General features: G+C 41.0%; 1 protein-coding gene across 5 annotated transcripts in view; it reads right to left on the bottom strand.

The window, feature by feature from the left end:
- The window catches only part of BMPR1B (bone morphogenetic protein receptor type 1B), a 418,596-nt gene that overhangs the window by 7,173 nt on the left and 396,161 nt on the right, over positions 1-15,262 (bottom strand). For all 5 annotated transcript variants that reach the window (XM_030865647.2, XM_060299772.1, XM_060299773.1 and 2 more), the window contains one exon: positions 2,395-2,570. In XM_030865647.2, the coding sequence (XP_030721507.1) occupies positions 2,395-2,570 (176 nt within the window). The remainder of the gene's footprint in view (positions 1-2,394; positions 2,571-15,262) is intronic.

The raw sequence follows: 15,262 nt of genomic DNA on the forward strand, positions 1-15,262 counted from the left end.
TGAAAGCACAAGGTCTAATGGATAGGAGATGCTCACTTCATTCCCGTTCTTCCTCCTTTTCTAATTCTCAAGGCAATGGCTCAGGAAACATCTTGAGAGAAAGGATGATGTCAATCTAATTTATCTCAAATTTCCCTCAGTGCCTAATGCTGGTGCCATTATCTGGATGGACTAATGCATGGATGGTGGGGTAGGTGCATATATGAAAACAGATATAGAGCCAACCACATAAAATTATCAACTGATCTAAGTCTGTCTTTGAACTCTAGGCCTTACTCCTTTCTCCTTACCATGCAATTAAGTTATCAAAATTTCCCATGTCTGCTGCCTTTGTGTTTGAAACTTCAAAACTTTCTTTTGCTTCCAAAGTTTGAAAGGCCCACAGCTGGATGTGTCTACTTCACCCAAAAGTACCTGGACTAGAAAGATGAGCCCCCAAACTTGCAATATCTTCATAAAGGAAAGTGTTAGAGAATAGAATGTGTGTGCTTTGCCTGCCTGGAAGAGAAAAGAAACTCATTTATTGCGAGTCTACTATCTACCAGGCATGGAGGTAGGTATGTTATATAATTTATCTTATTAAATTCTCACAAACACATTTATGAGATAGCATTATTATACACACTCTACAGATGAGGAAAGTTGGCTTCGAAGGATTAAGTAACTTGCCCAAGGCCATACAGTTGCTATGACGTAGAGCTGGAAATCTCTGACAAATATACATCAATCTCATACACTCTATTTAGTACCAAAGGTAACATTTTAGTACCTCTTGAACCTCCACAGGCAGACAGCCCTAGCAAGGCAATTAATATCCTGCTGTTTACATAAGGCTGGCTTTTTTTTTAAGCAGAGAATCATTTCTCCTTTATTCCGGTCCTCCTCAGGTTTTCAAATATAGGCCTCCTGTAGCCCTGTTCGCTTTAGATGTTTAGGAAAACATAATTAGAAAAGTAATCTTGTACTTTACTACTCCTTTAACTTCTATAAACCTGTCAATAAAATAAGTGTAGGCATATTATTCAAAAATAGGCTCATTTCTTCTTAATAAAGCATGAGATCATAATTATGATGGGAGATTTATAGAATATCTGGTTAGGAAAATTTTCCTACATACATTAACTTTCCTTTTGGACTGAAGACTTCTCTTACTTTAGAGGGAATGTGTTCTATTTTAAGAGGCACAGGATTCCCAGAGTGATTAGAAGGCACGACATCATTGAAGATGATCTTTCTACAAAAGTGTGAATGCCTGTTGATCTACTGTTTCTCCTTCCTAGTTAAATATTAATCTAAATATAAGTTAAGTCTCTACCAACCAAAATGAAAATTCAAAATAATAGCTAACACGTACTGAGTGCTAGTTATACGCCAGGCAGTTTTCATTCTTTCTACAATCATTGAAACCTCACAACCATCTGAGGTAGATCCAGTAATTCACCTCTTTCTGACAATAAAAAAATGGAAACAGAAAAATTTAGTAACCTGTCAAAGGTTCACAGATAATAGATGGCAGGTCCGAGAAAAAGAATCCCCCTACTAGTTAAGTGCACGCTGCACTTTCACACTCCTGGACAAGCTCAACTTTTTGAGAACGTGAGGAACTAGCCGTCACGAGGAAAGGCAGCAGTGTCAAGGTTTCTGAACGAGCACAACCGTGAGTAGAGGCATAAACAGGGCGCTTGATACTGAAGAGCCTGCAACTCAGCCCCTCCCCTACTCAAAAACAGATCCTGCGGCAGTAAGCAAAATACTACAAGCAACAATGTTACCTCTGAATATTTAAGAATGTCTTCTTAGTCTTACTAGGGAATCCTTACGTTTGTAGAAAAGTTATCATGAACAATCATGATATTCTTAGGCTTGAACTTCCTTTTGATACAAACTGATGTTTTCAAACTGCTTCATGAGGAAGTATTACAGAAAGTCAAGAAGTAGAGGGGTTCCACAACGGGTGCCCCGCCCCACATTTCTGTGTCTCCCTTCATCTGTGCACAGGAAGCCACAGGGAAAGCGTCACCGATGTTGGGGGTGGAGCCAGGAGGTTGGTAGGAAGAAGCTGGAAGGGGCAGGAGAGGGGGGTCTGACTTGACGGAGCAACTGCTGGAGGAAGAGCTCAAGAGAGAAAGGAGAAAACACATATGGTGGAAGGGGGTGATCTCTGAAAAGGCAAGAGGAAGCTCTGGAAGAGACTCATGAGTAGCTGGCGAAGGGAAGGAGGCAGTCAAAGATAATTCTAAGAGGTTAAATATCGTTTCCTGGGAGGACTGAGACTGCGTCAACAGAAATAAAGGCGAACATCAAATCAAACCTGATTCTGTAAACAAGACAACTCTGATTTCTGATCAGAAAGAAAGGGTTTGTAGCAGCTCCAACAGTATCGCTGTCACTTACCTCCTGATACACATCTCCTAGCAACCTCCCACAGGATGAGTCCAAAACTGTACATGTCCGCCATGATGTAAGACTGAAAGTGATTTCTATTCAAGCTCTCATCCAACACTTCTGGAGGCATATAGCGTTTGGTGCCAACTCGAGTATTGGGTGGTATGTCAACTTCATTCGTATCACTAAGGAAAAAGTAAAGCAAAGCACTATAAGCACTGAAGAGGACCAACAAATGACAATCAAGGTGATTCCTGGCCCAGGGCTTTAATGAACGGTGGGAAAGGATATCCTTCCAGGGTTCCTTAAAAAATATTTCCTGCCAAAAGTTAAATAGTCACAGGTAAAAACCCAATGTAGATGATGTTCAATCAGGATGAAGCTGCCACATATAGGATAGCATTGCCACTAGATCAAATGTGAGCTCTAAGTTATTGCTAAATATCTAGAAAATACCATCCTTCCCTTCATATTTTAGTCGCTTTGCTCTTAAAATTGGCAGGTGCACATGTCAATTTGGTTTGAGACAGTATTTCTCAAGCCAAGTGTTGGGAGGCTTTTATAGCTACAAACAAGTAAAAAGGGATGGGAGGACAGGACCAACAAAGATTTGCAAATATTTTATTTTGATAAGCAGAGACCTACAAAAGAGCTTTCTACTATCACTATTATTTCATAAACCGAATAACATGCATTTTTAATAACAAAAGGAAGTCATTGAATATAATATCTTTAGCTTTAAGAAAATTTCACAACATGCTCCATTCATTATTATTCCCCACAGATGGGGAAGAAATTCCTGATGGAAGGACATCGATCTAGAGGCTGGCACACGGGAACCATGGCCTCGGTGCCGCGAGCTAGAGCCGGAGCTACGAACCCATGTTGCAGAGCTGCTAAACTATGATGACTCGAGGGGCTGACCATTAAATGAGAGGATGCGTGTGACATCGCTGCCAGTGCAGCAGCGAGCATACAGCACAAGTCTAACAAGTCCCACAGCTCAATAGAAACTACTGGGACTGAGGGGTGATGAGCCCCCATTTAGACGGATGATGAAACTATGAGACAGGAAAGGTCTTGTACAAAAACTCACAATTAATCTGAAGTTTGTGGAAAACCTTGGATAAACCTTCCTCTCTCCCGATTCCCAAGAAAGAGTTTTTCTTTTTCTTTTCATCACACTCCACTGACTCTCAAGCATTTACATGTTCTTTTTCCTCAACGTGGAAAACAGTTGCATAAGTCAGATATCACATTTATCATGCTGTGTCACAGACACCTGCAAACTTAGCAAAACACTAGTGGCTTTTGGGGAAAAAACCTCTGGGCCTGATCTTATTGCCTCAATCTCTGTCTTCTAAAACTCTGTATATCTCAACACTGTTTACATTTACTAACACTTATAGAGCTTCATTCTTACGACCCTTTAAAATTCACTTCCAGCTAAAATCCTTAAGCTAAAGCTATTTCATCAGACGTGTCACTAGGATACTCATTAGGCCCCTTGGGATCTTCTCAAAGCAACAACTCTCAAGAAGCCTCTTTTCCTAAAATAAAAGTTAAAGTGGAAATTGTTTAAAATGAAAAAAAACTAACGAGCTGGTACTCCTTACCATCTGTGAACGTAGGTCTTAGTGCTCTGGGCTCTTTTCTAAGACTAGAAAGAGTTTAAAACGTGAATCATAGTATTTACCAGCAGGATACAATAGAAAAATGTCACCTGTGTACCTAAATAGTACATAGTAAGGAAGGAACGTTGAGCAGAGAAGAGGCTTAATGATAACCATTAGATTTAAAAGATGCCACAAAGGCTCCATCTTCAATTATAAAGCAATTTCTCTCCTCTTCTACCCACTGACACCTCTTATGTGAACACACAGTGGATATTTCATTAATATGTTATATGTGTGTGTTATAATTTATAATTTTGAATCATTAGAGAAAGACAGTGCTGGGATTGGATAGAGGATTCTGGGTTCTATGCAGAGAAACGAACATGGGGGTTTGCAGATGGAAAGAAGATGGTAAGGGGCCTAAATTACATTCCAGAACATGTCCTGGGAAGGGAAACCAGAAACAGTCCTAGCATGGGCCCTACAGGAGCGCATTTAAGCCAAAGACATACTCTGACCACAGGCGATAAAGATTTTAGGCAATTCCTTTCCATTCTTACACTTAGGTCCTTAATGTTTTATTTGGATTCAGGAGGCCAGGAAGGGCTGATGGAATTTGTGACATGGAGACATCTATTGGAAAACTAAGAGGTAACTGGTATTCGATGGTAAGACATCTATTGGAAAACTAAGAGGTCATTGGTATTCGATGATAACGGAATTAAGATTTGTGATGGGCAGACTATACATAGTTCTCTAAACTCTCATTCCCTCAAACACTGAAAAAACATATGGTCAAGGATGTGGCTTGCCCATCAAAGGCCCCAAAACCAGTCCCTTACACAGGCCACGTGTGCTCGGCACTGCCGTACCTCTTCAACCTTCCTCTCCCCATCCTAGGGGTTTCCCCACTAGTATCTGAATAAACATCTCCCCTGGGAGTATCTGAGTAAATATCTTCCCCTAGAAGAATCTGAATAAATATTCTCCCTTGTAGTATCTCAATAAATATCCATCTTCCATCCTAAGACAGTAAACTCCTCTGAGCTCTGAATAACTGTCATAATCATTTGTTATGTCCCTAAAGAGCACAGCCCCCTTCGTCTCCACTCACAGTGTGCCTTGCACATGGCAGATAAAGAATATACTTTAAACGAAAGAAGGAAAAGGCCTTTTTATAGTAAACTTCACTGTGGGTGATTTAAAGAGATACGTAAAAATCTCTGTAGACCATAAAAGGAGACATTACAGGTATACAGGAAGATAAACTGAATTTTGTTAAGCAAATTAATTTTGTAACAGGTGACTATTAACCCAACGGCACATGCCTTTAGCACTATATTTAAAGAACAAACATACTAACTATAAGTAATTCCCAGCTGACATTACAAAGTATCAGATCCTCCAAGATACACAGCTCTGTCCCTTCTTCCCTCGGGAGGGTTTCTCTACTTGAAAGTAATTATACTGTATTTCTCTCCCAGGTCTTCAGTCACATCATCTTACCCGTCCTCAAATAAGGGCAGAGAAAAATGGAACTTGTATTAATCTTCAAGACCAAAAAGAGAAATTAAAGTGATTTAACACTTGGGCAGCAAGAGTAAAAGAAGAAAAAGAGACGGGAAGTAGAGTCAGACAGTGCAGAGCCTTGAGGCTAGGTACGGAGTCACTGAAGGAAAGGGCCAAGCAGAAGGGAGGAAGAAGAAAAGGCCCAGTTGCCTTCAGCTTTCCCTGCCTTCCTTTTCCATGGAGGCCGGGAGGGCTGAGAGCCGATGTTGGCAAGAAAAGATGGATACAGCACAAGGGGGCAGAGTCGGAGAAGAACTCCGAACCCACAACATAATTCCATGTGCCGCAGTGGCTACACGCACACATATGTGTGTAAATTGTCAAATCACATACAGGAAATATAAATGCCAACCAGGATACTGGTTACTTCTGGGTGGAAAAGGGAGGATAAAACAGGGAGGAGAATACAAAAGGGTTCTTTAACACTGGATTTCTTTTTTTTAAAAAAAAGACCAGACAAAATTAAGGCAAATTGTTAATATCATTCTTAAATTATTACATGAGTGACTCATTATTTTTTATATTATCTGTATGTTTAAAATATATTATAAATAAAAAGAACAGCAGGATGAGGACCAAGAAAAGTATATATGTCAAGGATTAAGGCACAGGTTAGAGGCACAAGGCTCTGAAGATCAAAAGTCCTCTAAATAAACTGGACAAAAGTACAGAAAAGATACATTTCTACCATCAAAATGTGGGTGCTGCATTCACTGTAGAGGAAACACGATCTCTCTTCTCTTTTCCCATAGAGAAGGGATGGAAATATTTGCACAAAAGGGTCATGATTAAAGAACTGGGTTTAGAGAATTACAGGGGCACTGTTACCCAATCATGTTTTTACAACTAATACTTCTACTAGATCCAACAAGGCTTTTGTTCCTGTTAATGTGAGTACCACTAAGATACAGATTTAAGTGGAACTGGAAGAAAATAAAAGTAAAATTTGAATAAAATAAGTTAAGGGATGTAGAGTAAATTCCTCTCCAGGAAAAAACCCTGTGCTAGAATCATACTTTAATGGGTACTTTTCTTATGAACTTTAGAGACAGCAGGGCTGGGACAGGATAAAATAAAAATACCTAAAAACAGTCAGAGACCTTCAAGATGGCAGAAGAGTAAGACGTGAAGATCACCTTCCTCCCCGCAAATACATCAGAAATGCATCTACACATGGAACAACTCCTACAGAACACCTACTGAATGCTGGCAGAAGACCTCAGACCTCCCAAAAGGCAAGAAACTCCCCACGTACCTGGGTAGGGCAAAAGAAAAAAGAATAGGGACGGGACCTGCACCAGTGGGAGGGAGCCGTGAAGGAGGAAAGGTTTCCACACACTAGGAGCCCCTTCGCTGGCAGAGACTGCGGGTGGCAGAGGGGGGAAACTTCGGAGCCGCGGAGGAGAGCACAGCAACAGGGCTGCGGAGGGCAAAACGGAGAGATTCCCGCACAGAGGATCGGCGCCGACCGGCACTCACCAGGCCTAGAGGCTTGTCTGCTCACCCGCCGGGGCGGACGGGGCTGGGAGCTGAGGCTCAGGCTTCGGTCGGAGCGCAGGGAGAGGACTGGGGTTGGCGTGAACACAGCCTTCCGGGGGTTAGTGCGCCACGGCTAGCCGGGAGGGAGTCCGGGGAAATGTCTGGACATGCCGAAGAGGCAAGAGACTTTTTCTTGCCTCTTTGTTTCCTAGTGCGCGAGGAGAGGGGATTAAGAGCGCTGCTTAAAGGAGCTCCAGAGACGAGCGCGAGCCGCGGCTAAAAGCACGGACTCCAGAGACGGGCATGAGACGCTAAGGCTGCTGCTGCCACCACCAAGAAGCCTGTGTGCGAGCACAGGTCACTATCCACACCCCGCTTCCGGGGAGCCTGTGCAGCCCGTCACTGCCAGGGTCCCAGGATCCAGGGAAAACTTCCCCAGGAGAACGCACGGCCTGAGTGAGCCAGAGCCCCCGAATCAGCGGCTCCTTTAACCCTGTCCTGTCTGAGCGAAGAACAGACACCCTCAGACGATCTACACCCAGAAGCGTGCCCAAATCCAAAGCTGAGCCTTGGGAGCTGTGCGAACAAAGAGAAAGGGAAATCTCTCCCAGCAGCCTCAGGAGCAGCAGATTAAGTCTTCACAGTCAACTTGATGTACCTGCATCTGTGGAACACCTGAATAGACAACGAATCATCCCAAAATTGAGGCAGTGAATTTAGGGAGCAACGATATTTTTTTTTTCCTTTTTCTCTATTTGTGAGTATGTGTATGCTTCTGTGTGTGATTTTGTCTGTATAGCTTTGCTTTTACCATTTGCCCTAAGGTTCTGTCTGTCCGCTTTCTTTTTTTAGTATAGTTTTTAGCGCTTGTTATCATAGATGGATTTGTTTTTTGGTTTGGTTGCTCTTTTCTTTATTTTATAATTACTTATAAATATTTAATTTTTTTTATTTTTTAATAACTTTATTTTATTTTTTCTTTCTTTCTTTCTTTTTCTCTCCCTTTTCTTCTGAGCCATGTGTCTGACAGGGTCTTTGTGCTCTGACCAGGTGTCAGCCCTGTGCCTCTGAGGTGGGAGACCCAAGTTCAGGATATTGGTCCACCAGAGACCTCCCAGCTCCACGTAATATCAAACATCAAGAGCTCTCCCAGACATCTCCATCTCAGTGCTAAGACCCAGCTCCACTCAAAGACCAGCAAGCTCCAGTGCTGGACACCCTATGCCAAACAACTAGCAAGACAGGAACACAACCCACCCATTAGCAGGGAGGCTTCATAAAATCATAATAAGGTCACAGACACCCCAAAACACACAACCGGATGTGGTCCTGTCCATCTGAAAGACAAGATCCAGATTCACCCACCAGAACAGAGGCACTACACACCTCCACCAGGAAGCCTGCATAACCCACTGAACCAACCTTAGCCACTGGGGGCAGACACCAAAAACAACGGGAACTACGAACTTGCAGGCTGTGAAAAGGAGACCCCAAACACAGTAAGTTAAGCAAAATGAGAAGACAGAAAAACACACAGCAGATGAAGGAGCAAGGTAAAAACCCACCAGACCAAACAAATGAAGAGCAAATAGGCAGTCTAGCTGAAAAAGAATTCAGAATATTAATAGTAAAGATGATCCAAAATCGTGGAAACACAGTGGAGAAAATACAAGAAGCATTTAACAAGGACCTAGAAGAACTGAAGAGCAAACAATGATGAACAACACAATAAATGAAATTAAAAATTCTCTAGAAAGAATCAATAGCAGACTAACTGAGGCAGAAGAACCAATAAGAGACCTGGAAGATAAAATAGTGGAAATAACTACTGCAGAGCAGAATAAAGAAAAAAGAATGAAAAGAATGAAGACAGTCTCAGAGACCCCTGGGACAACATTAAACACACCAATATTCAAATTATAGGGGTCCCAGAAGAAGAAGAGAAAAAGAAAGGGACTGAGAAAATATTTGAAGAGATTACAGTTCAAAACTTTCCTAATATGGGAAAGGAAACAGTTAATCAAGTCCAGGAAGCACAGAGAGTCCCATACCAGATAAATCCAAGGAGAAACATGCCAAGACACATATTAATCAAACTATCAAAAATTAAAAACAAAGAAAAAGTATTAAAATCAGCAAGCGAAAAACAACAAATAATATACAAGGAAATCCCCATAAGGTTAACAGCTGATCTTTCAGAAGAAACTCTGCAAGCCAGAAGGGAGTGGCAGAACATATTTAAAGTGATAAAAGGCAAAAACCTACAACCAAGATTACTCTACCCAGCAAGGATCTCATTCAGATTTGATGGAGAAATTAAACCTTTACAGAGAAGCAAAAGCTAAAAGAATTCAGCACCACCAAACGAGCTTTACAACAAATGCTAAAGGAACTACTCTAGGCAGGAAACACAAGAGAAGGAAAAGACCTACAATAACAAAGCAAACAATTAAGAATATGGTAATAAGAAAATACATATAGATAATTACCTTAAATGTAAATGGATTAAATGCTCCAACCAAAAGAAACAGACTGGCTGAATGGATACAAAAACGAGACCCATACATATGCTGCCTACAAGAGACCCACTTCAGACCTAGGGACACATACAGACTGAAAGTGAGGGGATGGAAAAAGACATTCCGTGCAAATGGAAATCAAAAGAAAGCTGGGGCTTCACTGGTGGCGCAGTGATTGGGGGTCCGCCTGCCGATGCAAGGGATGTGGGTTCGTGCCCTGGTCCAGGAGGATCCCACATGCCGCGGAGCGGCTGGGCCCGTGGGCCATGGCTGCTGAACCTGCGCGTCTGGAACCTGTGCTCCTCAGCGGGAGGGGCTGCAACAGTGGGAGGCCCGCGTATCACAAAAAAGAAATACAAGAAAGTTGAAGTAGCAATTCTCCTATCACACAAAATAGACTTTAAAACAAAGAGTATTACAAGAGACAAAGAAGGACACTACATAAGGATCAAGGGATCAATCCAAGAAGAAAATGTAAAAATTGTAAATATTTGTGCACCCAACATAGTAGCACCTCAATACATAAGGCAAATGCTAACAGCCATAAAAGGGGAAATTGAGAGTAACACAATCATAGTAGGGGACTTTAACACCCCACTTTCACCAATGGACAGATCATCCAAACTGAAAATAAATAAGGAAATACAAGATTTAAATGACACATTAAACAAGATGGACTTAATTTATATTTATAGGGCATTCCATCCATAAACAGAATACACTCTCTTCTCAAGTGCTCATGGAACATTCTCCAGGATAGATCATATCTTGGGTCACAAATCAAGCCTCGGTAAATTTAAGAAAGTTGAGATCGTATCAAGTACCTTTTCCGACCACAATGCTATGAGGCTAGGTATATCAACTACAGGAAAAAAATCTGTAAAAAGTACAAGCACATGGAGACTAGACAATACACTACTTAATAACAAAGAGATCACTGAAGCAATCGAAGAGGATATCAAAAAATACCTAGAAACAAATGACAATGAAAACACGATGACCCCAAACCTATGGGATGCAGCAAAAGCAGTTCTAAGAGGCAAGTTTATAGTAATACAATTCTACCTCAAGGAACAAGAAAAATCTCAAATAAAAAACCTAACCTTACACATAAAGCCATTAGAGAAAGAACAACAAAAAACCCCCAAAGTTAGCGAAGGAAAGAAATCATAAAGATCAGATCAGCAATAAATGAAAAAGAAATGAATGAAACGATAGCAAAGATCAATAAAACTAAGAGCTGCTTCTTTGAGAAGATAAACAAAATTGATAAACCATTAGCTGGACTCATCAAGAAAAAAAGGGAGAAGACTCAAATCAATAGAATTAGAAATGAAAAAGGAGAAGTAACAACTGACACTGCAGAAACACAAAGGATCATGAGAGATTACTACAAGCAACTATATACCAATAAAATGGACAACCTGGAAGAAATGGACAAATTCATAGAAAAGCACAGCCTTCCAAGACTGAACCAGGAAGAAATAGAAAATATAAATAGACCAACCACAAGAAATGAAACTGAGACTGTGATTAAAAATCTTCCAACAAACAAAAGTGCAGGACCAGATGCCTTCACAGGTGAATTCTATCAAACATTTAGAGAAGCGTTAACACCTATCCTTCTCAAACTCTTCCAAAATATAGCAGAGGGAGGAACACTTCCAAACTCCTTCAACAAGGCCACCATCACCCTGATAGCAAAACCAAAGATGTCACAAAAGAAAGAAAACTACATGCCAATATCACTGATGAACATAGATGCAAAAATCCTCAACTAAATACTAGCAAACAGAATCCAACAGCACATTTAAAGGATCATACACCATGATCAAGTGGGGTTTATCCCAGGAATGCAAGAATTCTTCAATATATGCAAATCAATCAATGTGATACACCATATTAACAAACTGAAGGAGAAAAACTATATGATCATCTCAAGAGATGCAGAAAAAGCTTTTGACAAAATTCAACACCCATTTATGAAAAAAACCCTCCAGAAAGTAGGCACAGAGGGAACTTACCTCAACATACTAAAAGCCATATATGACAAACACATAGCCAGCATCGTTCTCAATGGTGAAAAACTGAAAGCATTTCCACTAAGATCAGGAACAAGACAAGGTTGCCCACTTTCACCACTATTATTCAACACAGTTTTGGAACTTTTAGCCACAGCAATCAGAGAACAAAAAGAAATAAAAGGAATCTAAATCGGAAAAGAAGAAGTAAAGCTGTCACTGTTTGCAGATGAAATGATACTATATATAGAGAATCTTAAAGAAGCTACCAGAAAACTACTAGAGCTAATCAAAGAATTTGGTTATGTAGCAGGATTCAAAATTAATGCACAGAAATCTCTTGCATTCCTATACACTAATGATGAAAAATGAAAGAGAAATTAAGGAAACACTCCCATTTACCATTGCAACAAAAAGAATAAAATACCTAAGAATAAACCTACCTGAGGAGACAAAAGACCTGTAAGCAGAGAACTGTAAGACACTGATGAAAGAAATTAAAGATTATACAAACAAATCGAGAGATATGCCATGTTCTTGGATTGGAAGAATCAACATTGTGAAATAGACTATACTACCCAAAGCAATCTACAAATTCAGTGCAATGTGTATCAAACTACCAATGGCAATTTTCACAGAAGTAGAACAAAAAATTTCACAATTTGTATGGAAACACAAAAGACCCCGAATAGCCAAAGCAGTCTTGAGGGAAAAAAACGGAGCTGGAGGAATCAGGCTCCCTGACTTCAGACTATACTACAAAGCTACAGTAATCAAGACAGTATGGTACTGGCACAAAAACAGAAATATAGATCGATGGAACAGGACAGAAAGACCAGAGATAAACCCATGCACATATGGTCACCTTATTTTTGATAAAGGAGGCAAGAATATATAATGGAGAAAAGATAGCCTCTTCAATAAATGGTGCTGGGAAAACTGGACAGCTACACGTAAAAGAATGAAATTAGAACACTCCCTAATATCATACACAAAAGTAAACTCAAAATGGATTAAAGACTTAAATGTAAGGCCAGACACCATAAAACTCTTAGAGGAAAACATAGGCAGAACACTTCCTGACATAAATCACAGCAAGATCCTTTTTGACCCACCTCCTAGAGAAGTGGAAATAAAAACAAAAATGAACAAATGGGACCTAATGAAACTTAAAAGCTTTTGCACAGCAAAGGAAAACATAAACAAGACGAAAAGACAACCCTCGGAATGGGAGAAAATATTTGCAAATGAAGCAACTGACAAAGGATTAATCTGCAAAATTTTACAAGCAGCTCATGCAGCTCAATATCAAAAAAACAACCCAATCCAAGTACGGGCAGAAGACCTAAACAGACATTTATCCAAAGAAGATATACAGATTGCCAACAAACACATGAAAGAATGCTCAACATCACACATCATTAGAGAAATGCAAATGAAAACTACAATGAGGTATCACCTCACACTGGTCAGAATGGCCATCATCAAAAAATCTACAAACAGTAAATGCTGGAGAGGGTGTGGAGAAAAGGGAACCCTCTTGCACTGTTGGTGGGAATGTAAATTGATACAGCCACTATGGAGAATATGGAGGTTGCTTAAAAAACTACAAATAGAACTACCATATGACCCAGCAATCCTACTACTGGGCATATACCCTGAGAAAACCATAATCAAAAAGAGTCATGTACTAAAATGTTCACTGCAGCTCTACTTACAATAGCCAGGACATGGAAGCAACCTAAGTGTCCTCGACATATGAATGGATAAAGAAGATGTGGCAAATATATACAACGGACTATTACTCAGTGATAAAAAGAAACGAAATTGAGTTATTTGTAGTGAGGTGGATGGACCTAGAGTCTGTCATACAGAGTGAAGTAAGTCAGAAAGAGAAAAACAAATACTGCATGCTAACACATATATATGGAATCAAAAAAAAAATAGGGTTCTGATGAACCTAGGGGCCGTACAGGAATAAATACGCAGACGTAGAGAATGCACTTGAGGACACGGGGAGGGGGAAGGGTAAGCTGGGACGGAGTGAGAGAGTGGCATGGACTTATATACACTACCAAATGTAAAATAGATAGCTAGTGGAGGCAGCCGCATAGCACACGGAGATCAGCTCGGTGCTTTGTGACCACTTAGAGGGGTGGGATATGGAGGGTGGGAGGGAGATGCAAGAGGGAGAAGCTATAGGGATATATGTATATGTGCAGCTGATTCACTTTGTTATACAGCAGAAACTAACACAGCATTGTAAAGCAATTATACGCCAATAAAGATGTAAATAAATAAATAAATGAATAAATAGAGGGAAGTAAGGAAAGGAGGGAGGGAGGGAGGGAGGAAGGAAAGATGGGTAACTTGGGAGGTTGGGGGTAAGGGGCAAGCCACCTGGAGAGAAGAGGCCCAGGGTTATGACAAGACACTAAGGTCCTATAGGAAAAAAAAAAGGGAAAAATGTTCTGGTAGTGTGAATTTTAATAACTAAATTTCATGCAATACCCTACAACACACCCCAGTAAAGATGTGTTCAATCTTGAGCTGACAGTGTTTGCGGAAGAAAAGAATCAGCAGCTGCATCATGTAGAAAAGGTACAACATGTATCAGAGATGTAAGGCTGACGTGACAAAGAGGCAAACAAGCTCCTTAGGATCCACGGATGTGCTGTGAATGACACTGAGTTCCCTGCTGCACTAGGGAGGAATAGGGACAATAAGGCCTAATTTTATTTGAATCTCAAAACCTAGGGTGCCCTCAGCTGGGGTTCCATAAAGAGGCATGACAACCAAGTTCCTATTTCTGACCAACGTCACTTGACTGACAGTGGCAGGATATAAAAAAAAAGCCAGCATGGTGAAGGAAGAGGTCCACACTGATGACAAAGGGCCCCCTACACGGATGCACACTGTGAGTGGCTCCTCTCACCTGGAGCCACCAAGTAAGTGAGGGATCCTAAGGCAACGGCTCCAAATGGGGAAGTAAAGCAAAGATGACTTTGATACTGTGTGTGTGTGTGTGTGTGTGTGTGTGTGTGTGTGTGTGTGAGAGAGAGAGAGAGAGAGAGAGAGAGAGAGAGGGAGGGAGAGAGAGAGAGAGAGAGAGAGAGAGAAAGAGAGAGAAAGAAAGAGAAAGAGAGAAAAGAAAAAGATACAAAACTAAGATTTTCCTCTTCTCTTCTGAAGGTGCAAGGGAGGGGCATACTAAGGAGAAGACAGCAGAAGAAATGCACGCTACTGGAGATGTCACTTTGTCACTGACATCGTTTAAAACTTTGCACATAGTGATAATGTTAATTGGTTTTATTGTCTAAAACTTACTGCTCGTACGCAGGCGGCTGCCTGTAGTGTCCCCCCCTCGGTCCAGCACTGGTGTCTACAGTGGCGTGTGCACTGCAGGCATTAGCATAACTGAGAGAAAGAATCAAAGAGCTCCCGTGGGTGCAGAAGGCTGAAAGTGGGGCCTCCCACCAGGATCCTGAGGGGACCGGAGAATGAATCTGAGCGCCCATACAACCCGGTGGAGCAGGGTGTGCCCTACACTCTTGACTATCATGTGCTGGAAGAAGGGCAGGAAGAAGATCATTATTTTGGTGGCAGGAAATAAAGGGGATATTTAAAAATACAGTATTTATCTTAACCTGACTTTATATTAAATATTTTTACA

This window comes from Globicephala melas, chromosome 5, assembly GCF_963455315.2.
Source record: "Globicephala melas chromosome 5, mGloMel1.2, whole genome shotgun sequence".
NCBI classification, from domain to species: Eukaryota; Metazoa; Chordata; class Mammalia; order Artiodactyla; family Delphinidae; genus Globicephala; species Globicephala melas.